The 23,043-nt window shown below is 40.0% G+C and overlaps 1 protein-coding gene across 3 annotated transcripts in view; it reads right to left on the bottom strand.

The window, feature by feature from the left end:
* LOC109937822 (interleukin-17 receptor A) overlaps window positions 1-23,043 on the bottom strand; it is a 45,604-nt gene that overhangs the window by 2,373 nt on the left and 20,188 nt on the right. For 2 of the 3 annotated variants that reach the window (XM_048607432.1, XM_048607430.1), the window contains 8 exons: window positions 21,629-21,755; window positions 20,218-20,265; window positions 19,207-19,364; window positions 18,033-18,107; window positions 13,624-13,699; window positions 9,284-9,322; window positions 2,528-2,632; window positions 471-500 (listed from right to left, as the gene is read on the bottom strand). In XM_048607432.1, the coding sequence (XP_048463389.1) occupies window positions 471-500; window positions 2,528-2,632; window positions 9,284-9,322; window positions 13,624-13,699; window positions 18,033-18,107; window positions 19,207-19,364; window positions 20,218-20,265; window positions 21,629-21,755 (658 nt within the window). The remainder of the gene's footprint in view (window positions 1-470; window positions 501-2,527; window positions 2,633-9,283; window positions 9,323-13,623; window positions 13,700-18,032; window positions 18,108-19,206; window positions 19,365-20,217; window positions 20,266-21,628; window positions 21,756-23,043) is intronic. The other variant, XM_048607431.1, reaches the window with a different exon arrangement.

Below are 23,043 nucleotides of genomic sequence, written 5' to 3'. Positions count from 1 at the left end.
TTTTAATTATCAATGGCAAAGAATTAAGTAGTATGATAGCCTCTTATTTAACTGGTACAAAGATTTTAAGTAAATATATGTCAAATTCAAACATGGAGTCAAAACGTGATGTACTCTTCATTTGAAATGGGTTTAGAGGCAGACGGGTATTGGACTAGGGCTGCAAATTCCAGTTATTATTTGAGTGACAATCTGTCCTGTTATTTTATTTCAATTCTTTCTACATCGACATTAATCATGGAATTGCCTTTGTAATAATTACATCCCTTTGCCAGTGACGGCGGTACGTTCTCTGCTGAAGGGAAAATAAAAACCGAAGCAGGATAAGCCTATACAAGTAGTTTCCTTTACAAATGTAAGCACAGGAATTTACTGAGAATACCAAGATGAAATGTGCACAAATACAATCAATCATTCTGTTCCATATATTACTTATATGAAGTTTGTTAAGTTTGACTTGTTTAACTTACCAAATGGGAGTTTAGGCAGCGACTTTATTTCTAAGAGATAGAAAAGATAATTATAATTCTTAATATCAAAGCCCTCAGTGAGAACTGTTCTTTTAAAAAAGCAGATTATCGAGATCTGTCACTCCAAATGAAAATAATTTCTCCCTCAATCCACTGTTCCTCAGTTAACAAGTGAAGACAATGTTTTAACACAGGTTCTATGCGTATTATAGAATGTGTTCTTTGACTTAACTATAGACTGTCATATTGTGGCATCAAGCATTGTACTTTTTTAAAAGTTCAAAATGGTGAGAAATGGGAGAAGGCAAGGACGGCCACAAAAAAAACTTATGCAGAGAAACATTTACTTGATTCCATGGGATGACTCAATACTCTAAGACAAGGAGATACTGATTGAGAAGTAATTGATATCAATAACGAGTTTAGTCAGCAAACAACTTGTGTGCCGGAGAAACTCAGGAGATCTGGCAACACCTATGGAAAAAGAAAGCGTAAGTAAAGAACAGTCATACTGGACTTGAATGGTTAACTCCTTTCTCTCTCCATAGATGCTGTCAGATCTATTGAGTTTCTCTAGTACTTCATTTTTATTTCAGACTTCCAGCATCTGTAATATTTTGCTTTGTTTAAAGCAACTTATATTTAACTGTTACTGGCTGTACCATAACCTAGTACCAACCTATAATTTGAAGATGCTTTGGCTCATCCAACGTCACACAGCCTCTGAAGCCTTGTTTCGGCAACTTGGATCATTTAATAGAATGTAAATACATTTCAAATCTACAACTATAAACTATAATTGTAGCATTTACGTTCATTAAGTAATCAAAATTTTTTTACATGCATTTTTCAAGGTGTATAAAGAAATATTTTGTTTTGTGGCATGCTATCACATTTGCACAACAGGAGAATGTAAAATGAGATTCCAATTTGGCCATCCAGTCAATAGCCTCCCAAGTTGATAAATGAGATGCCTCTGCCTCTCACAACAGATCTCAGTGGAGGTCAATGTGACATATTCCATAGCCACAACTGTACTGCAGGTGTAGTGTAAATGGAGTTTAAGACTGAAATAATACCAGCTAGAAACAGGCAGAAAGCCAAAAGAACTGCGGATTCTGGAGAACAGAAACAAAAACAAAAATTGCTGGAAAATCACAGCAGGTCTGGCAGGATCTATGGAGAGAAATCCATTAAAGTTTCAGGTCCAGTAATCCCTTTTAAGATAGAAAGAGGCAGTCAGTCCACACCACTCTCAAACTCCCTTTGACCTCTCATCTTGTTTAAAGTTTTTTTTTTGTATATTACCATGATACTTTCATATTCAGTTAAATGTTTGCGCGTTATGTCCTTCCCTTAATCATACTCTGTGAAATAAATACTCCTCCCTAATCAAGAGGGCTGGCATGCTGCTAGCTTATCGCCATAAAGTTTGGAAAATCTGCATGGGCAACTCTCTTCCTTTCATTAAGAAAAAGCGCTGAATACTTCTGTTTCAGCTCCTTTCCCGTTCTGAAACCTGTGACATGCTAATTGGTCAGAAACTGGACAAAAGTACAGGGATTTCTTCTACAGTGAGAGTGTGATAGGCTACCCTTTCACCTTAGCTAACTTATTCAGGCAAGATTTTAAAAAGTTATTTTTTTAGTCACCTCAAGGTCTCCGTGCCCTAACCAGGTCAGGTCATGTCCTATAGACAGGATCCAGGCTCACTCCTACATCAGTGAAATGAGCCAGAGCAGTGAATCTTTCATCCTGCACTTTGCATGACCCTTCATTAAATCTATCCATTAGTAGTGGACACAGAGGATTCCATATGTGCCAAGAACTGGATTTCAATTTCTGAACTTGAGTAGGTCCTAACTGGATGCTAGGGGTACAGGGCGGGGGGGGGGTGGTGGTGTTGGTTCGGTGGGATTGAAGGACTCTATGTAAGTGAAGTCAACTGATTGTTTCAATAAAGGTGCATTATATGATAAAGGAGAAAACTGTTGTATCAATAAGAAAAATGTAAAGTAAATGTGAAAATTCTTTGATTACAGTAAGACATTCCTTACCATTTTTTTTGGATTTTATCTGTACCCAAATGATACAGACAAAGATTAAAAGGAAAACCAAAACACCAAGGGCAGCATAGAAACTGGTTCGCTCAGCTGACCCTCCTGCAATTAATAGAACAGAAGTTAAATTTCCCAACTTATACAGTGTAATGCCATCAAAAAGTCTGGACCTACTGACCTTCACGTCATGTCATTCAGTGCATGCATATTTCAAAAGCTGTTCCTATCCGGAAGAAGCTTTACTGCACCATCCACCAACAGAGTTGGGTGGATGGAATCATAATACACAGAAGTAATATTGCATTTAATCCCTGGATTTCTGCAGCGTAGGAAATGAGCAGCTCCCAGGAATTACAAGTATGTTTCAGAGATCTCAAGGATAGCTCATATCTGAATGATAAGACAGCTGGCAAACTCAGTAAGATAACTTTCTTGTTATTGGATTTGAGAAATAACCTTAGTCAGAATTCTTGATGAGTTGAAAGAAGTAATTTATAATACCAAAAAAAAATTGATTCAGATGATATTTAATGGTTGAAAATAAGCACACCAATAAAGAGTTTTTATGAACAACAATACAAGTTACCACGGAAAATTAAAATATGATTTTAGAACAATGACCTGGTTGGATTAAATTCCCTGGAAGATAGATTGATACTTTTCCACAAAGATTACTTATATATATTTGGAGATCCCAAGATTGGAATATCAGTTAGATCACCTCCATATAGAAATATCTCATGTGGATAGACAGCGATGGTTTGGGGTTTCTTGGCTGTGAATGAGAACTTTCTTAATACATTTCCAGTCCAAGAAAAAAGCAATGCTGCACCTAGTTCTCAGAAATTAAGTGAGGCAAATGGGCAGAATGTTTCACTGTGAGAACATTTGAGAAACAATGATCATAATATTCAGAGTAGTTCTGGAAAAGGAGAAATAAAGGTAAGATATTCAACTGGAGGAAGGCGAGTTTCAGACGAGTTGAAAAATGACCCTGGCCCAAATGAACTGAAATCAGAAGGTGGCCGTATAAAAAAAAAAGTGACATGCAATGAAAGGTCTTCAAAAGGGATATGTCAAGTACAGACGAGACAAATTCCCACAATGACGAAAGGCATGGGATTGGAAGCTGGAGTACTCCGGTGACTGAAAATATAGGAAAGGAAGGCTTATGATAAATATCAGATTTATAATTTGGGAGAGAACCAAGCTGAATAGAAAAAGGTGTGAGACCTTTAAAAAATATACAGATAAGAAATGCGTACAAGAATAAATTAGCAGGCAACACAAAAATAAACTTAAAGGCTTCTCTAAATGTTATGAATAATAAGGGTAGTCAGAGAAAAAGGAGGTTCGTTTAGGAACCAAAAAGGACTTAATATTGTGGAGTCACAGGACACGGTTAATATTACATTGTTCTTTTTTAAAAAACAGAATCCTAACAATCCCACACCGACTCTCTTAAAAGCATCCCACCTCGACTCATTGTCCCTAGCCTATCCCCATATCCCTGCATTTCCCATGGCTAATCCACTTAACCTACACAGCCCTAGACTCAATGAGCAATTTAGCATGGCCAGTCCCCTAACCTGCACATCTTTGGACTATAGGAGGAAACCAGAGCACCCAGCGTATACCCATGCGGACAAGGGGAGAATGTGCAAACTCCATACAGACAGGCACCTGAGGCTGGAATCAAACCCGGATCCCTGGTGCCGCCCTGTTTTGTGAAGACATATGTAATAAGTGCCACAGTAAGGTGGTGGTACTGGAAAAACTAGACAGGATCAAAATAAAAAAGTATTTGACAGGATGTCAATGCTCAAATTAAAAATGTCACATTGTCTAGATGGAATTCCTAGGTTGCAAATTGTGGAGGTAACCGCAATCTTTCAATCCTCCTTAGATATGGGAGTTGTGCTAGAGAACTGGAGGATTTGTATGGATATATTAGTTCAAAAAAGGGGAAAGTCAAACACTACGAATAAAGGACAGTCAACCTAATTAGAGACAAAATTAATTAGCATTTGTAAAACTTTGTTAATAATGAACAATCACAATTGGGGAAGGCAAATTAGGTTCCACTAAATTAGATACGTTGTGAGTAAATCACCATAAGTTACCCTTAATTCAGCTACTTAAGAAACCTGACAAATTATCAAATGCTAAAACAATGATTTAAACTTTATTTCACGTAGCAACCAAAATAAGACCCCTCAAGTAAGCAAGTTAAGCGTCCCATCCAAACTTGGCTATTACCCAATTAGTGGTGGAATTTAGCTACGATTCCAGTCAACAGTGTCAGTGTCTGTCCAGCATTCAGATCCTTGTACAGTGTCATTTTTCAAAGTTGTGTTAGTGAAGGTTTCTGGAGTTGAATTCTTATATAGATTTTCACCCTTCAAGTTTGGGGTGCTACAGTATTACTGGTTTTTAAATGCTTTCATTCACAACCTTGTAAGTCTGCAATTTGCCTTCTTATCAGAAGAAGCTTATTTGTTCCTCGTCACATTTGGCATTGATTGCATATTTGAAGTCACAGCTTTCCTGCAATTAACTCCTTAATTTCTTCCGCAGGTCATCCTTGTGTTATTAAGTAGCCAGCTATCAAGCAGATATCACACCAATTTTGTTCAATTAGCTTCGACTCACTCTTTTCCCATACGTGGCCAATACCTGTATAAAGTTTGTCCTTGTCCCTTCATAGCTAATTCCAGACAGAGTTTTTGCTGATTCCTTCATACATAACAGTTCATCTTTTTTGATTCTTTCAATCTATGAACAGTTATTAAAGTTCTGAAGTTCACAGTATCACATGTTCTTTGGTGATGTCACGGAGAAGACTAATGAGTATTGTGTGATAAAGGTTGTGCATATGGGCTTTCAAAAGTTGTTTGAAAAATTACTGCACAATAGATTTGTTATCAAAATTGAAGCATATGGGATGAAAGAGGCAATGACTGCTTGGATACAAAATTGGCTAAAGGAACAGAAAGCAGAGAGTTTTAGTGAATGAGAGAGATAGTAGGAACTGCCGACGCTGGAGAATCTGAGATAACACGGTGTAGAGCTGGATGAACACAGCAGGCCAAGCAGCATCAGAGGAGCAGGAAAGCTGACGTTTCAGGTCGAGACCCGTCTTCAGAAATGGGGGAGGGAAGGGGATTCTGAAATAAATAGGGAGAGAGGGGGAGGCGGATAGAAGATGGATAAAAAGGAGTAGATAGGTGGAGAGGAGACAGACAGGTCAAAGAGGCGGGGTTGGAGTCAATGAAGGTGAATATAGGTGGGGAGTTAGGGCAGTCCAGGGAGGACGGACAGGTCAAGGAGGCGGGATGAGGTTAGTGGGTAGGAGATGGGGGTGGGGCTTGAGGTGGGAGGAATGGTTAGGGAGGAGGGGATGAGCTGGGCTGGTTTTGGGATGTGGTCGGGGGAGGGGAGATTTTGAAGCTTGTGAAGTCCACATTGATACCCTTGGGCTGCAGGGTTCCCAAGCGAAATAGGAGATGCTGTTCCTGCAGCTTTCGGGTGGCGTCATTGTGGCAATGCAGGAGGCCCAGGATGGACATGTCATCCAAGGAGTGGGAGGGGGAGTTGAAATGGTTCGCGACTGGGAGGTGTAGTTGTTTGTTGCGAACTGAGCGTAGGTGTTCCGCAAAGTGGTCCCCAAGCCTCCGCTTGGTTTCCCCAATGTAGAGGAGGCCACAACGGGAACAGCGGATACAGTATACCACATTAGCAGATGTGCAGGTGAACATCTGTTTGATATGGAAGGTCTTCTTAGGGCCTGGGATGGGGGTGAGGGGGGAGGTGTAGGGGCAGGTGTAGCACTTCTGCGGTTGCAGGGAAAAGTGCCGGGTGTGGTGGGGCTGGAGGGGAGTGTGGAGCGGATAAGGGAGTCACGGAAAGAGTGGTCCCTCCGGAAAGCAGATAAGGGTGGGGAGGGAAAAGTGTCTTTGGTAGTGGGGTCAGATTGCAGATGGCGGAAATGTTGGAGGATGGTGCATTGGATTCGGAGGTTGGTGGGGTGGTACGTGAGGACGAGGGGGATTTTGTTTTGGTTGTTATTGTGGGTAGGGGGTGTGAGGGATGAGTTGCGGGAAATGCAGGAGACACGGTCGAGGGCATTTTCGACCACTGTGGAGGGAAAGTTGCGGTCCTTGAAAGACGAGGATATCTGGGATGTCCGGGAGTGGAATGCCTCATCTCGGGAGCAGATGCGGCAGAGGCGAAGGAATTGGGAATAGGGGATGGCCTTTTTGCAGGAAGGTGGGTGAGAGGAGGTGTATTCTAGGTAGCTGTGGGAGTCGGTAGGTTTGAAATGGATATCGGTTTCCAGGTGGATGCCAGAGATGGAGACAGAGAGGTCCAGGAAGGAGAGGGAGGTATCAGAGATGGTCCAGGTGAACTTTCTGACGGGAAGTGAACAATGGTGTTTCCAACTATCTTTTTGATACACAATTAATAACCTAAATTTTATTATACAAAGCATAACATTTCAAAGTTTAGAAGTGACTGAACTTGAAAACAGACTAAACATTGAGGAGGATTACAATAGACTTCAAATTACACAAGGTGTCCTGGTAAAGTGGACTGACATATGGCAGATAAAATTTAACACAGAAATATGAAATTAATCATTTTGCAATGAAGAATGAGGATTGGAAATATAATCTAATGGTACAATTGTAAAGGGATGGAGAGATCTGGGGTACACAAACATGTCTATGAAGGTGATAGCTTTCTTAACTTATCCTGTTAGAAAATGTACAAAAATACTTTTTATTAATAGAGGCACGAAATAAGAGACATATGTTAAGCCTTTACAAAATATGTTTGATGCTGGGCACTACGGTTTTGGATATAAAGACCCTAGACAGGGTGCTGATGAGATGTATTAGAATAATATTTGTGTGATACAGGTGTATGACTTCATGTTTTCACAACATTTAGTCTGGATTTTAGGATTTTGTGCTAGTGGTATGTGGGCTTTGTGTATGTGGAGAGGTTTAAATGACTTAATTGTAACTATTTCTGTAGCCATGGTGATCTATTTTAAGAAAAGTACAGGAGAAAAAGTTATTGGAGGCTAATGGGAATTAGTTTACAATGGAAGTGTTTTACAAGCTCAGAGTAAACAGTATATTAGGTATCAGGTTTCAGTTCTAAGGTTATGGAAATTGTTTTTTGTTTTAACTTAAGGGAAGCACCCCTAACTTGAAAAGGACTAGAGTTTCAGTTTTAGATTTTGGCTGAAGCTGGATGTGATAAACAGTTACTCCGAAAGAAAGGAAACAGGTTTAGAACTGTTACGAAATAGGTTAGGTTAGTCTAAGCAGTTTAGTTTAAAAAGGTCCAGGCCAGAAGTAGTTGGTTAAAAAAAGCCAGAAGGAGTAATTTGAGAAAGTCTAAATTTAGTTAAATGAAACTCAAGAACAGGCCATCAGATTGGAGATTGGGAAATGAAGCACAGTTAAATCATCTGCACAGATGATTGAGGGAAAGGAATTTTCTCTGATCCAGGTACTGTAAACGTTTAATTTCTTGTTTCTGTGAAAGACCACCTTATTAAAATAAAACAATGTAAATACGATTTCTTAAGCTAGATTTCAGTCTGAGATCAGACTTATCTAGTAATAAAATCAGCTTATCACGCTTTATTACATGGTGTGACTGCAGGAACCTTGGTTAAGGAGGCAATTTAATAGTTGTTCAAAATCTTGAAGCGTTTTGATCATTCTCCCTATTTACTCTATTTCCAGCAGCAGAAACATCAATAAATAGAGGGCACAGATTTATGGTGATTGGCAGAAGAACTCGAGTGACATGACAAAGGGTAAAAAACAACACAGGTTAGTTATAATATTCTGGAATGTACTGCCTGAAAAAGATGCTAGAAGCAGATTTCAATAACAAGTTTCAGAAGGCAACTCGATAGATCCTTAGATCGAAGGATCTATAGTGAAAGAACAGGGCAGATCAGGTTAAATGAATAGCTCTTCCAAAAATACATCTGCACTGTCCTATTCTACGGATCCTAATTTTAAACTTTGCAGTATCTCTATTATCGAGATTTGATGACCAGGATTTGTGTACATCTTTCAAGCCCATCTATTACTGACGTTATTATGCTTAAAGCTCTTCAAATGGATGGAGGGAACATGCAATCACTACTATTTCATGTTCAGTAAAGGAAAGCACAGATTAAAATAAGACAATGTGCTAAACTGTTTCCCTGTTCAATGCATAGGCCACCTAAATCCTCAATCATACTTTTGTCATTTCCTGACTTGTTGACTCTCCTGCTGTACTGAAGCCTCTCTTCCCTAACCATATTCTTTTAACTCATCCAAATCTGCTGCCATATCACCATCCTGGTGCCCTGTGTTTCATGTAATTTCTCATCCTCATCTTTAAGCATCCTTGTGGTCCCACCCCCCCCGTACCCTCTTCACAAATGCCATCTCTTCCCTTCCACTAAAACTCTCCAATTCTCTGATTCTCGCCTTTTGTACTTTCCCTGCCTAATGTTGTTGGAGGCCAGTATAGAGTAAATAAAACATGCTACACAGTTGGAAAACTGTAACGTGCAGTCATGCTTCCTACTCAGATCAGTTAAATTTAATCTGTGTCAGTCCATTTCACCAGTCCATCTTGTGTCCTCTGAAGTATTATCACTTACAACAAATAAACATTAGTCTTATGTCCATTCATTAACAAACACATTCAAACTAGCAGCTCTTTAAAACTCACCTGGAGTTGATGGTGTTGGTAATTCTGGTGAATTTGTTTCTGAAAGGAGAGTACAAACAAACAATATAGAAACTTACACAGAAATCTCAAAATGACAGATCAGCACTGCTAGAATTGGACTTTCACCTTGAATCTTGACTCATGCTGTTGGAGCTGAACATTTCACTTGAAAGACTGTCCCCAATAGACAGTACCAACCTGCATTTGTACAGCATCTTTAGCAAAAAAAAAAAATCCCAAGGCAGCTTTTCTTTCTTTATTCTTTTATAGGATGCCTGTGTAGCATTTCTTGACCATCTCTAATTGTCCTTGAACTGAGTGGCTCGCAAGGCCACTTCAGAGGGCAGTCAAGAATCAAAGACATTGCTGTAGATCTAGAGTCAAACATGGGGCAGTCCAAGTAAGGACGACAGATTTCATTCCCTAAATTTAGTGAACAATATAGCACCATTATGGAGACTAGATCTGTACTCCAGATGTATTAATGGAGTTTAAACTCCAACAACTTGCCATGGATGGAATTGACCCTGTGCTCTTCCATCATTAGACTGGACCTATAAATTAACAATTCAATGATATTTGCTCTGTCACCGCCTTCCCAGAAGGTGTAACAAAACAAAAAGGAAGAGATTTTAGAGGAGCGACCAAAAGCTTGATCAAACAGCAGATTTGAATGAAGGGATGAGGAAGAGAGACAAGCATTGAGGCGCAATGGAGTTTATGGGATACAATTTCTAGAGGGCATAAAAATGGAGGGAATACTCTGCCACCATTGATACAAAAGACCAGAATCAGAGAAATGGAGATTTCTTGTGGCAGAGTAGGGTGGCAGTTGTCAAGAGGGGCTAGTTAGGGAAGGATGAGACCACAATGATGCTTAAAAATAAGGGGACACAATGTAGAGGCACCAGGATAATGAGTAAGCGGGTTTTGGGATGGTAATGTACGTGACAGCAGTTTTGGACAATTTAAAATTTATAGTGGAGGATGGGAGGCTATCCAAATGGAAAAGTGAAATAAGGTCAGGAAATGGCAAAGACATGGAGAGTAGCAGGTGAGTTGAAAACCCTATGACAGGCAGTCAACATGACCAAGAGGAGCGGGCAGTCAGCATTATTTAAAGAGTGGGTGAGGTGAGGAATCTCTTTCAGGCAGTAAACACCACTGAAAGGAGGTGAACGGGAGACCATGTGACAGGCAGTTAGCATTATCCAGAGGATTGGGTGAGGTCAGGACAATAGACAAATAGAAAGTAGAGGAGTAGGCCATTTGGCCCTTCAAGCCAGCTTCACCATGTAATATGATCACGGTGGATCATCTAACTTTCGCCTCATACCCTTTGATCTCTTTTTCCCCCAAGAACTTTGTCTCTTTCTTGACAACAATGTTTTGGTCTCACCCACTGTGGCAGAGAATTCCACAGGCCCGCCTCTCTCTGGGTGAAGAACGTTCTCCTTTTCTCAGTCCTGCATGGTCTACCTCACATCCTTAGACCGTGACCCTCATTTCCCAGTCATAGGGAACTGCATATACCCTGTCAATTGCTTTCAGAATTTTATAGGTTTCCAATGAGATCAGCGCTCCCCATTCTTCCAAACTGCAATGAAGAAAGTCCTGACTGATCCAGGCTCTTTTCATGCATTAATACTGCCATCCCAAGAATCAGTCTGGTAAAACTGTGTTGCACTCTGCTCATAGCCAGAACATCCCTCCTCAGATAAGGAGACTGACAATGTGTGAAAGGCCATTTTTGCATTAGTGGAGGGGTTAATAACCAGTTGGCATAGATTTGAGGTAAAAGGTAGAAAGGTAAGAGAAGAGAGAGGAGGATTCTTTTGCAATCAGAGGGTGGTGGGAGTCTGAGCTCACTGCCTGAAAGGGTGGTTGTGTCAAGAACCAATATTTAAATATTAAACTGCATTGTCATAGCATGGCCCTGGAGGCTAAAATCTGGAAAATATGATTAATGGTCAACAAACTGGTGTGACTCCAAAGTGGACACCATGGGCCAAACAGCCGCTTTCCATGCTGTAAATGTCTATGAAGATTTATACAGCTAATCGATAGGGTGTGACAGTGTGGGCAAATATCCTGGAGGTCGTGTCTTCAGATGTATGTGAACATTTCACAGTCAGAAAGAGGAGCTCCTTGTGATTACATATTTACGGAGTCTGAACCTCAGCTCCAAGTTCATTATAATGCCTAGCCTTCCAAAAGTACTACTTTTTGTCAGCACAGAACTCAAGTATTGCTGAAAAAAATACATATTTTGTTGAGAGTTTCATCTTTCATTCATCAGGATAAGAAATATCAATTCAAAGGGTAAACAACATTAATACTGTACGAGGTGGCTGACTGATTGGCAGGTAGACTGTGATTGTTGGAAGCACTGCCATGGAGAACACAGTCAGATAATGACTGACAACTAACTTCCAAGATTTGTTTAAAATTTTGAACCAGTCAGGTTGGCTCTGGTTGGTTAATACATTGCCCTGAGAAATAAACCAGTGGAAGACTGTCATCTGATTTTTCTTTTTAAGTTGAAACAAGCAGTGTGTACATGTACCTTCTGTATGCAAAGAACAAGACCCTACTTATGAATATACAAAGCTTCCAGAATGTGCAAGTGTGCTTTACAACCAATTTTAGGATTGTCAGTAAGTGATAAGTCTAAGTCTTCACGAACTCACAATTGTACTGTCCAATTTCAGAATCACCACTCTTGCTGTGTATTGCACAAACGCTTGAAAGTACCTAAGAATGTTACTCTTGGTCTTGAAGTGTGCCCAAATCTACCCCAGAAAAGCAATGTTTCTCAAACCTTTGAGCAACAGTAATACTGTACAATAGCAGTACAGGTGATGTTCACCACTAATGAATGCTGCCCTCAGGCCGAAATGAAGCTCTACTTATCAAACAAATGAGTTATGTGGTGTCTGAATTTTGGTACCAGTATAATGCTACATACACGGGATGTTCCAAAGACTGGTCTATCCATTTGGCTGTTCGCAAGGGGGAAGGTACTGACCATACAAAGCCCGCTTGTGCTTGCAAAACAGTGTCCAACATTAGATTGATTCAGCAAATATTGTCCATTTGCAAAATAATTACTCTGACAACCTATTTAGGATTGTCAAATCAGGCTCACAGCATGGACACCTGTGTACACTGGAAGTTACATATATTAATATACATGGCCTGTTCTTTTGCAGACACAAAGAACATGCACACAGACCATACCTGTTTCAACTCAACAAAATAAGTGATAGCAATTGTTTATTTTATTTCTCAGGGAAATTGTTTGACCCAAAGTCAATTTGACTGTTTAATATGGAAATAAAACTTGGCCAACAAAATATCAGGCATGATCTAACTGGTGAAATCTCCTTGGTAATGGCACTACTAGAGGCTGCTTGCCAACCAATTAACACTCTTCCATCATACAGTACAAGTGTTCATTTTCCCTTTACATTGGTATTTCTTACAAATTGTCCTGATGAGTACAAAACAAAATATTTTGACAAAACCGTATCTTTTTCCAGCAATACTAAGTACTAGAAATGTTGAATAGGTGGTCTGAAAACACAAAAGCAGTGAATAACTCAGGAGAGTTAGTGGAAAGGGAGAGCTAAGTATCATCAATGTACATATGACAGCTGACCCTAAATCAATGCACAATATTGTCAAGGACCAATATATGTTTGAAAAAGAGTTTTGCTACTAGATGACAAGTTACTAGCTCTTTGGAGTCACCCTAGGAGCATTTGATAGGGACAGTATAGAGAGGTTCCCTCTGTATTTACTCCTGTGCTTCACAGCAGTTTGATGGAGTCAGTTTAGAGGGAGCTTTACTTTGTATGTAAGCCACATATGACCTGGAAGTGTTTGATAGGGCATGTAGAGGAAGGGGAGTTAAAATGTTTGGCGACCAGAACGTGTTGTTGTTTGTCGCGTACTTTGTTGCGTTTGTTGCAATGCCCCCTCCCACTCCTTAGGTGACATGTCCATCCTGCACTTCCTCCAGTGTCACAAACGACACCACCTACAAACTGCAGGAGCAGCACCTCATATTCCGCCTCAGGAGCCTACAGACCGATGGCCTCAACATGGAATTCACCAGTTTTAAAATCTCCCCAACCCCAGCCTCATCTCGTGTCCAACCCTCCCTCTCATCCCCACCTCCTTGATCTGACACAACCTATCCATCTTCTCTCCCACCTATCCACCCCTTCCATCCCACGGACCAATCCTCACCACTCCACAGCTCAAACAGGCCAGGTTTCAGGTTGGAGTAAAGAAGGACGGTGCAAAAGTTACAATGGCTAGGTGTACATCTTTACCTTCATACTGTGGACCTGAGATATCTTTACAAATTCTTCTGCAATCATTATAGCAGTCAATGAAAAATGGTTGAATCTAAAATAAATACAAAGCCGTTATTCAGAAATGTTTCAGCAATTTCCCACAGCATGCAGAAGGAGTTGAGGGATTACAGTAAAATATTTTTTATAAAATGAATTTGAAAAGTTACTTTGACAACTGATTTCCACATGATCTTGCAGATTTTGACAGTCAGGCTGCTCAAGAAAACAAGCTAGAATATCCTCTTGACATATACATTCTCTGTCCAAGAGAGTGCTGACCACAATCTGCCTTCAATATTTTGTGAAGAAGGTGTCCATATATACAAATCACTAAACTACTGGACAAGTCCAAAGACAATCAAAAAGGCATGTGGAATTTTTGCTTTTATCTCAAGGGTTTGGAATTTAACAACGAAGGAGGAATTCTTCAGTTTGTCAGATCCCAAATAAAGTACTGCATCCAACTATGCATGTCAGAAAAAGTATATTGACCTGGATTTTGTGTGATTGACAATGAAGAAACAGCACTTCCTGGTGCACAATACTGACAGCTGCCCACAGAATGTTTATGGGATTTTGAGCAGACTTGCTTTCTCTCATCAGACACCAATTGTGGCTGTACGTCTGCGGCATATGAAAGCACAGCAAACAACTCTTTCTCCATTCAATTATTCATTTCATCGTGCAATTTGTTTGCTTCTCCTGAACAAAACGGATAAACTAACACTTAGCCATGTTAAACTGCCAAATTTTGGCCAATCAATGTTTTAACGAAGATCTGTAGCTCAGGTTGTGATTGGTGTTGTTGGCTGGTTTGCCGAGCTGACTAATGTTCATGCAAACGTTTCATCTCCCTTCTAGGTGACATAGTCACTGCTGTGTAGCCTCTGTTGAAGCTCTGTTGTTCTGTCCCAGTCTATCATGGTGGGCTGTCTTGTTTTCGGTTTTGTTCTGTAGTGGTATGTAGATGGGGTCTATTTCAACATGTTTGTTTATTGCATTGGTGGTTGAAAACCAGGCCTCCAGGAATTCTCGTGCTTGTCTTTGTCTCCCTTGTCCTAGTACTGTAACTTTGCCCCAGCCAAATTGATGTCCTTCTATGTCAGAGTGTATTGAAACGAGGGAGAGTTGGTCGTGCCATTTTGCTGCGAGTTGGTGTTCACGTATCCTGGTGGCGAGTTTCCTGCCTGTCTGTCCTATGTTGTGTTTCTCACATTTGTCGCATGGCATTTTATATATCACATTTGTCCTGCTCATTGTGGGTACGGGGTCTTTCATTTTTGAGAGTATCTGCCTAATCTATCCATATCTATTTGTAAATTTCTTATTTCTTCGTTGCAACTTACTTTAACACCTACTTAGTGTTATCTGTAAATTTGACTATAGTACATTCTATCCCTGCAGCCAAGTCATTAATCTAGATGGTAAATAGTTTGAGTCTGAGGATTGAACCCAGAGGAAGCCAACTAGTTACAGCTTGCCAACTGGAACAAGACCCATTTATTCCAACTCTCTGCTTTCTGTTGGTTAGCCAATCCCTCGATCCAAGCTAATATATTATCCCGAAGCCCGTGTGATCTTGTCTATTGTATCAACATTTTGAGGCATTTTATCAAATACCTTCCTGAAGGCAAGATATACTACATCTACAGATACCATTATCCACTTTTCTTATTACATCTTTGACAAATTCGAGCAAACTAGTCAAACGATTAACCATTCATAAAACCACGCTACTTTGATGGATTGCGTTTTGACTTTTCAAATGTCCCACGACTACTTCTTTAATAATGGTATCCAACAATTTTCTAATGACAGACATTAAACTAACTGGGTTTCCTACTTTCTGCCTACTTTTTTGAAAAAAAACATTATATTAGCATTTTCCAATCCATTGGAATGTTTCTACTGGACCTTTCCAGAATCCAGAACATTAGAATATTATAAACAATACAATGTTGTCACTTCCTCTAATTCCCTAGGATGTGGGCCATTGAGCCTAGGGGAGTTGTCTGCTCTGTGCCTTTTCCTCAGTGATGGCAATTGTTCTAAGTTCCTCCTTTCCTATAACCTCTGCACGACCTGTTACTACTATTAGGATGGTTTGTTTCCTCCATGAAAACTGAGGCAAATGTATTGATTTAGTGTCTCTGTCATTTCTGTATTTCCCATTAACTCTCCAGTCTCATCCTCTAAGGGACCAACATTTACCTTAGCTACTCTCTTCCTTTTAATATACTTACAGAAACTTTTGCTGTCTATTTTTATGTTTTACGCTAGTTTTCTTTCATAGTTTACTTTAGTTCTTTTTATTACTTTTTCAGTAAACTTTTGTTGGTCTTTAAAATGTCCCAATCCTCCAGTATGCTAGTGACCTTTGCAATACAGTATACCTTAGTTATTGACTTTGTTACCTTTAACACCACTGTTTAGCCAAAGATACTTCCAATGATTAATTAATCCCATCTCATTACTCAATACTAAATCCAAAATAAGCTGCTCCCTGTACTTCCCCAACACATTGCTACCATAAACAAACAAAACAATCTCTAATATACTCTATGAACTCTTCTGTAAGGCTATCCTTGCTATTTTGATTAGTCCAGGTTGAATGCATATTAAAAAAAAATCACTCCTGACTTTTGTTGTACCTTTCTTATAAGCCCTCTGTATTCCCTGGTTTATACTGTATCATACTGTGGAACTTCTCATGAATGGGCTACTATCCTGAACACTTCATTGGCAGCTGATGATAAATTTCAGGAGATTTCTCACCTACCACCTGTACATGTAACGATATGAACCTTCCACCCAGTTGGTAAAATCCTTCCAACAATCTCAGGAACATTATGATATTGACTAAATTATGGGTGTTTGTCTCTTTAAGGCGATAATTTTTAATTGTATAAGCAAAAACAGGATTAACAGAGGTCAACCGAAATGCTACAGAAGTCTTGGCTCTGGTAATGATGTTCTTGGAGAAAGGGTTTGATGATAATTTGATAATCTTGATTGAAATATCAGTAAAAGTTGATGATGACACCGAACTTAGAAATTTATTGAAGTTGTACTCAAATATGTCAGAAATGCCTGCCATTTTTATAAAAGCCAACATACATGAGAGACAAAACCACCCGAGACTGAAATTAGTCCTTCTGTGTACGACAGCAAGAAGTCTATTGCCAGTTTGAAGACACATTCCTGCAAGTGCACTGTCTGGAATCAAACAGGTATGGAATCAGCTGTACTCAAAATAGTCAAGGTTACATGTAAATTATCTAACAGTCCTTAAAATTTAAATTCTCTTTGCTGTATAGTTTCCTATATGTGCATTAGGCAGCCACAGTTCACCAGGCTACTTTAAATGAGGTCTGAGACCAAATATCACATGTACCTCAGTCTCATCTATTCTGGTGGTGTGATTTTAACCTGCATCGAATTTGTTTGGGGGCTAACAAACATCAGCTATCTGAAGTGCGACAGGCAGCAAAATGCACCTTAAAATGTACCACTTTTAAATTTTACAGCATCTTGTTGCATGTTTGCAAATGATATCTGAAAAGTATTCCATTCAGTATGAAGTATCGCATCTTGAAACTAAACTAAGAAGGTGTGTGGATAACACAGTCTTGATGTATTGGTAGGCACTGCATTTGAAGTGTATCATAGTTTATTACAGACCAGTGTAATTAAGAATCACATTGAAGGAGTCAATGTCGCAGCTGGGAAGTACTGCAGAGACCCCTGGAGGTTTTTTAAATCATGACCATGCCTTGGCAATGATTAATTTAATTTCTCCTTTTTCAGAACATACTGGTCTGGAACAGGACTGGGTTCGAACTTTTCAGTTCACATTGCTACATGCTGGTGCTCCATCACATTGTGCTGGTGTGTTATAGGTCATTAGAACTTCATGCTCTCCTCTATGAACTGTAGGACTGTTGATACATTATTCAATTGATGTGACATCAGATAGCACGGAAGGATTTTTAAAGTACCTTGTGACATCCGTCAGTTTATCAAATGAATCTGAGCCTACAATTATTAATGCATTAATGTTCAAACATTTTAAACATCTGCTTATTAAGCCAAAAAGAAAAACAACACTTGGGTCCATTATAGGTTAACATTTGACAGGGAGGCCTGACATTATAACCACTGTTAGTCATGATCAGATCCAAGTACTGTCCCCTTACAAACAATTCTATTTCAAATCGACACAGCAAAATATCATAGAGTTCATTAGACTCAAAGCACATTCTACACTGACAAAATAGTGCTGCATGTCGGTGTCTAACTCAACTGTAAATTTACAGAATTTAACCTCAAGATTCCAAACAACACATTCAGGCTAAAAATGATGATGGATTTTTGAAATGTCTCACCTCAATACGATAAATTCTGCAGCTTTGCATCCAGTGTTCAGTTGAAAAGGTTATATTAACTTTTTGTTCAGATTCCTTTAACAAAAAGGAAAAGAGTTACCATAGGATTCTTCACATTCATGTACCTTAGACAATTGCAATCTTCTGATGTGTGTTTTCTAGCGAAGGGATATAATACTCTAGTCATAGGCACATGCACAGTCCACTCCCCCCACCAGAAGTTATTATATAATTAAATCATCCTGAAATTGCTGAAAGAACAATATCTTCATGAGATACAAGCCTTACACATTGGCCATTTTTTCGTTAAATGACAGTACATGCTTGTTGGGCTGAATGGCCTACTTCTATACTGAATTAGTATAAATGTCAAAATATATAAAGGCCACACAAGTACTATGTCACCATGTTGAGCCAGCTAATTGTCCTTCCAAATGCAAATGAGATCAAATATTTTTTCATTGAAACACTTCCTTAAAAGTGTATATTCAGCTTGTGATGATTCTCTTCTAGGTGGCTAAAATTTGTAAGGAATGTGATAGTGTTGAACTTGGAATTCAAAGCTGTGAATCTGAATTGGGAATCTGAAGTTTGTCATGTGAATGTTTTTCACTCATTACAAACCTGGAATTTTTTTTAAACTATACCTGTGCTGAACCCTACAAAATAAACAAATATTGAATCTGCAAATTTGTTTAGTCCTACATTTTCATCACCAAGTTAAGAGGTAATTTTATTTAAGTCTTATTTTAATTTTTGCTGTCAGTAGATGACAGGTGGAGCATTACATGGAGCAATGAACTTATCAAAGTATAATTATTGAACAAAAGCTAACTTATCAAATGAAATTCAGTAATACTAGAAATAAAGGGGGGAAAATCCTTAGAACTTTGCTATTAATATATTTGAATTCTTTGCAAAGAAAAATGTCGTTGGAAATACACAGCAACTGAAAGAGAAAAGACAGGACACTTATGATGAAGAATCTCTATTTGAAAACCTAACCTATCATTTACTGTAAGTAGCTGATGATCAGCTCTACATACACAGTATTTATTCCCTCTATTCCAGAATTCCAGCATCTGAAATTCTTCTTTTTATAAGCTTTATTCTGATTGTCTTGAAGTAAATGCAAATGCTACATGAAAGCCAAGTAAAAATCATTGGATTTTACCTGCAAGATTCTTTGATGACTGCTGTCACAGGGTTTCCCATCTGAACTATAACTGTGCAGAAAAACAAGGTATTCATTGGCATACTTTGCAGTCTGGAAGAAGATGGTTGTGCTCATTTCCCTTCTGATATGCGTGATATTGGGATTCCATACACTGCCTGTTGACAGTAATTGCAAAGAAAACTGAAAAAATAAAATCTTTCATAATAAAAGTATCTGTCAAACAACTGTAGGCATGTGATCATTGTCAAAATTCAACGTCCTTTATGTCTCGATCCCTGCATGGTTTGATTTACACCCTTGGCCAAGCAATAACCATGGCATAATGTTACCCACAATGTATCAAAGATTATGGGCCAAACTTTCATTTTTGGGTTAGGACCCCAGCTGCAAGATAATTCCCAGGTCCTAATCCAGCAAGACATGTTATGAATGTTTAAATAAAATGCCAATTAATGGTAGGAGGCCTGCCCAGTGTCCAATTAAGGATGGTGGGTGAGCTTTGGAAGCAGGATAGCCAAGTCCTCCAGCACTTCAACATTTGAGGGCTGACAATGTGGGTAATTATTGTGGCGGTGGGGGAGGGAGGGAGAATTATAAAGTGTCTCCATCCTGAGGTACACACTTGGCACATTTTACAAACTTTATAAAATAAATGGCAACAGTTGCCAGAGCTCAGGTTTGGAGAGGAATGCTTCCACAGAGAGAGGGAGGAATCAGAAAAAGGCGTATGACAGAACAAGGAAGGGTGAGTGGATGAGGAAGGGTTGAGTGTCAAGGAGGGAGGGGTAGGCTAAGTGGAGAGACAGGAGGAGGATGGAGGGAATGGAGGGAGGACAAAGAGACAGAGGAGGAAGGTCAAGGAGACAGGGAGAAGGAAAAGGACTGCAACAAAAGACCAGAGGACAAGGAAGATAGGTTTTAACATAAAAGGTGCTGGCGGGGATTCATAATTACTATGAAGTTGTGATGAGATTTGTTGAATGTCTCTTTGAAGTAAACTTCACTCACCTCGACGTTTGCAGGGTTCTGTGTACTTAATTTGGTCATCCTCACAACCTACAGGAAAATATACAGGTTAGCTTGTTCTCTACCAGGATAAATCAGTGGCACTATTTCACAGAAGTTAATTGCCTGCTTTCACCGTTCATTTACATGGTATACGTCAATGGTTGTGATATTCCAGCTGCTCTACCCAATTATGATCTGAATTCCTGCAAAACACCATCTACAATTACGTCAGTACTAAGCCAAAAGAATTCAGACATCAACAGGAATAAATAAAATAAACTGAGTCATGTGAGAATGTTTGAATTAAGTATGATTTAAAGATTCTCACTTCTGATAAACCACCAAGACTTAGAAATGTGACTGTCTGTGCACTCTCACAATTCCTATTGTTCATTTCTGTCAATTAATCCTAATAGAAAACTGGTTTTCATTAACACAAACCATAAGATACAATGAAAGATGGGAGCTCCTATTATATAGTTACATTTGCAAAATAAAACTTACAAGATTGGACAACTCATGAATATTCCTGGTCACTCAATAACATACTCAAATTTTCATAATCACCAAATCTAATCTACTGTAAAAGTCTCTTGAAATGCTCCATATTGGACTTGTGAAAAAAAGTAACACATAAAAAAAGTTCAATGAGAATATGAGACCTTGATCCTGGTAACTGAATTAACAATGAACTATAATATTAAATTACTCTGGTTTGATCCTTAACCCAAAATTAGAGTCTCATTGGCAACAATACTTCATAACATTAAAATTATGAATAAGTCAGTTTATTTATTTCTGTTCATGTCTGAATTATTTTGGTTTAATATTGACATAATTGTAGGTAGCGTTTTGCAGGAGTTCAGATCATAATAGGGCAGCAGCTGAAATGTCACAACTGTTAAAGTATACTATATAGGTGTACAGCTTAAGAAATCACCAATTCCTCCCAGTTGGCACCAAATGCTGTTATGAAAACAGACATCTTCCATTGTTGGGCAAACAATGTGATTGTTTAGAGAATTAAAAAGGTAAAGCTAAATTTGTCAAGGTCTTACTGAACCATAGGATTGCTCTCACTAGAGAGAACTGGTGGTGGGTTAACCTGAGGGTCACTACGTCTCAGATGAGCTGGAGAGACCTTCATGGAAGCCTCAGCTGGTACAGGAATTGAATCTACACTGTTGGTATTACTCTGCATCGCAAACTGGCCATTCAGCTAACTGAGCTAACCGACCTCACTGACCTCCCCACAGAATTAACAGGTTGTTCAAAAGACCAAGGAAGATGCATAACCCAATAAGTTCTGCTCAAGAAGGACATGTTGGAGGACTTGACATGAAGCTAGCAAGGAAGTTACATTTTCTAATAACAGTGCTACGATCATTACTAGCAATTGGGTAAGACGCACCAGGCACAGTAAAAATGACTGCTGGACAATCATGATCTTGATTGATATTAGCTCTTGGTAAACTGCAGGCAGAAACTCTATAGGAGTCCTCTGGTTCTGCCTCAAATCTCTCCACTGAGAATGTCCACTGCAATAGAAAAGAGTACACCATCAATTACTGTTCAATGAATTATATACTCCTTCCAGATCTAGAACTGGGATAAATAACAAAACCATCTTTAACAGTGAAACTGTTGCCTTATTTAAAACTTTATCCTTGCTCTCTATGTCTTTCAGATGTATGATCAGAAACTGAACTGGACTAGTCATAAGGTGCAGAGCTGGATGAACACAGCAGGCCAAGCAGCATCAGAGGAGCAGGAAGGCTGACGTTTCGGGCCTAGACCCTTCTTCAGAAATGGGGGAGGGCAAGGGGGTTCTGAAATAAATAGGGAGAGAGGGGGAGGCGGATAGAAGATGGATAGAGGAGAAGATAGGTGGAGAGGAGACAGACAGGTCAAAAAGGCGGGGATGGAGCCAGTAAAGGTGAGTGTAGGTGAGGAGTTAGGGAGAGGATAGGTCAGTCCAGGAGGATGGACAGGTCAAGGGGGCGGGATGAGGTTAGTAGGTAGGAGATGGGGTTGGGGCTTGAGGTGGGAGGAGGGGATAGGTGGGAGGAAGGACAGGTTAGGGAGGCGGGGACGAGCTGGGCTGGTTTTGGGATGCAGTAGGGGGAGGGGAGATTTTGAAGCTTGTGAAGTCCACATTGATACCATTGGGCTGCAGGGTTCCCAAGTGGAATATGAGGTGCTGTTCCTGCAGCCTTCGGGTGGCACTGCAGGAGGCCCAGGATGGACATGTCGTCTGAGGAATGGGAGGGGGAGTTGAAATGGTTCGCAACTGGGAGGTGCAGTTGTTTAGTGCGAACCAAGCGTAGGTGTTCTGCAAAGTGGTCCCCAAGCCTCCGCTTGGTTTCCCCGATGTAGAGGAGGCCACAACGGGAACAGCGGATGCAGTATATCACATTAGCAGATGTGCAGGTGAACATCTGCTTGATGTGGAAAGTTTTCTTGGGGCCTGGGATGGGGGTGAGGCGGGAGGTGTAGGGGCAGGTGTAGCACTTCCTGCGGTTGCAGGGAAAAGTGCCAGGTGTGGTGGGGCTGGAGGGGAGTGTGGAGCGGACAAGGGAGTCACGGAGAGTGTGGTCCCTCCGGAAAGCAGATAAGGGTGGGGAGGGAAAAATGTCTTTGGTGGTGGGGTCGGATTGCAGATGGCGGAAGTTTCGGAGGATGATGCGTTGGATCCGGAGGTTGGTGGGGTGGTACGTGAGGATGAGGAGGATTCTGTTTTGGTTGTTATTGCGGGGAGTGGGTGTGAGGGAACAATTGCAGGAAATGTGGGAGACACGGACGAGGGCGTTCTCGACCACTGGGGGG

Source organism: Rhincodon typus, chromosome 18 (assembly GCF_021869965.1).
Source record: "Rhincodon typus isolate 14 chromosome 18, sRhiTyp1.1, whole genome shotgun sequence".
Classification (NCBI taxonomy): domain Eukaryota; kingdom Metazoa; phylum Chordata; class Chondrichthyes; order Orectolobiformes; family Rhincodontidae; genus Rhincodon; species Rhincodon typus.
Note: the sequence above shows the minus strand (reverse complement) of the source record. Positions and strands in the feature narration are given on the sequence as shown.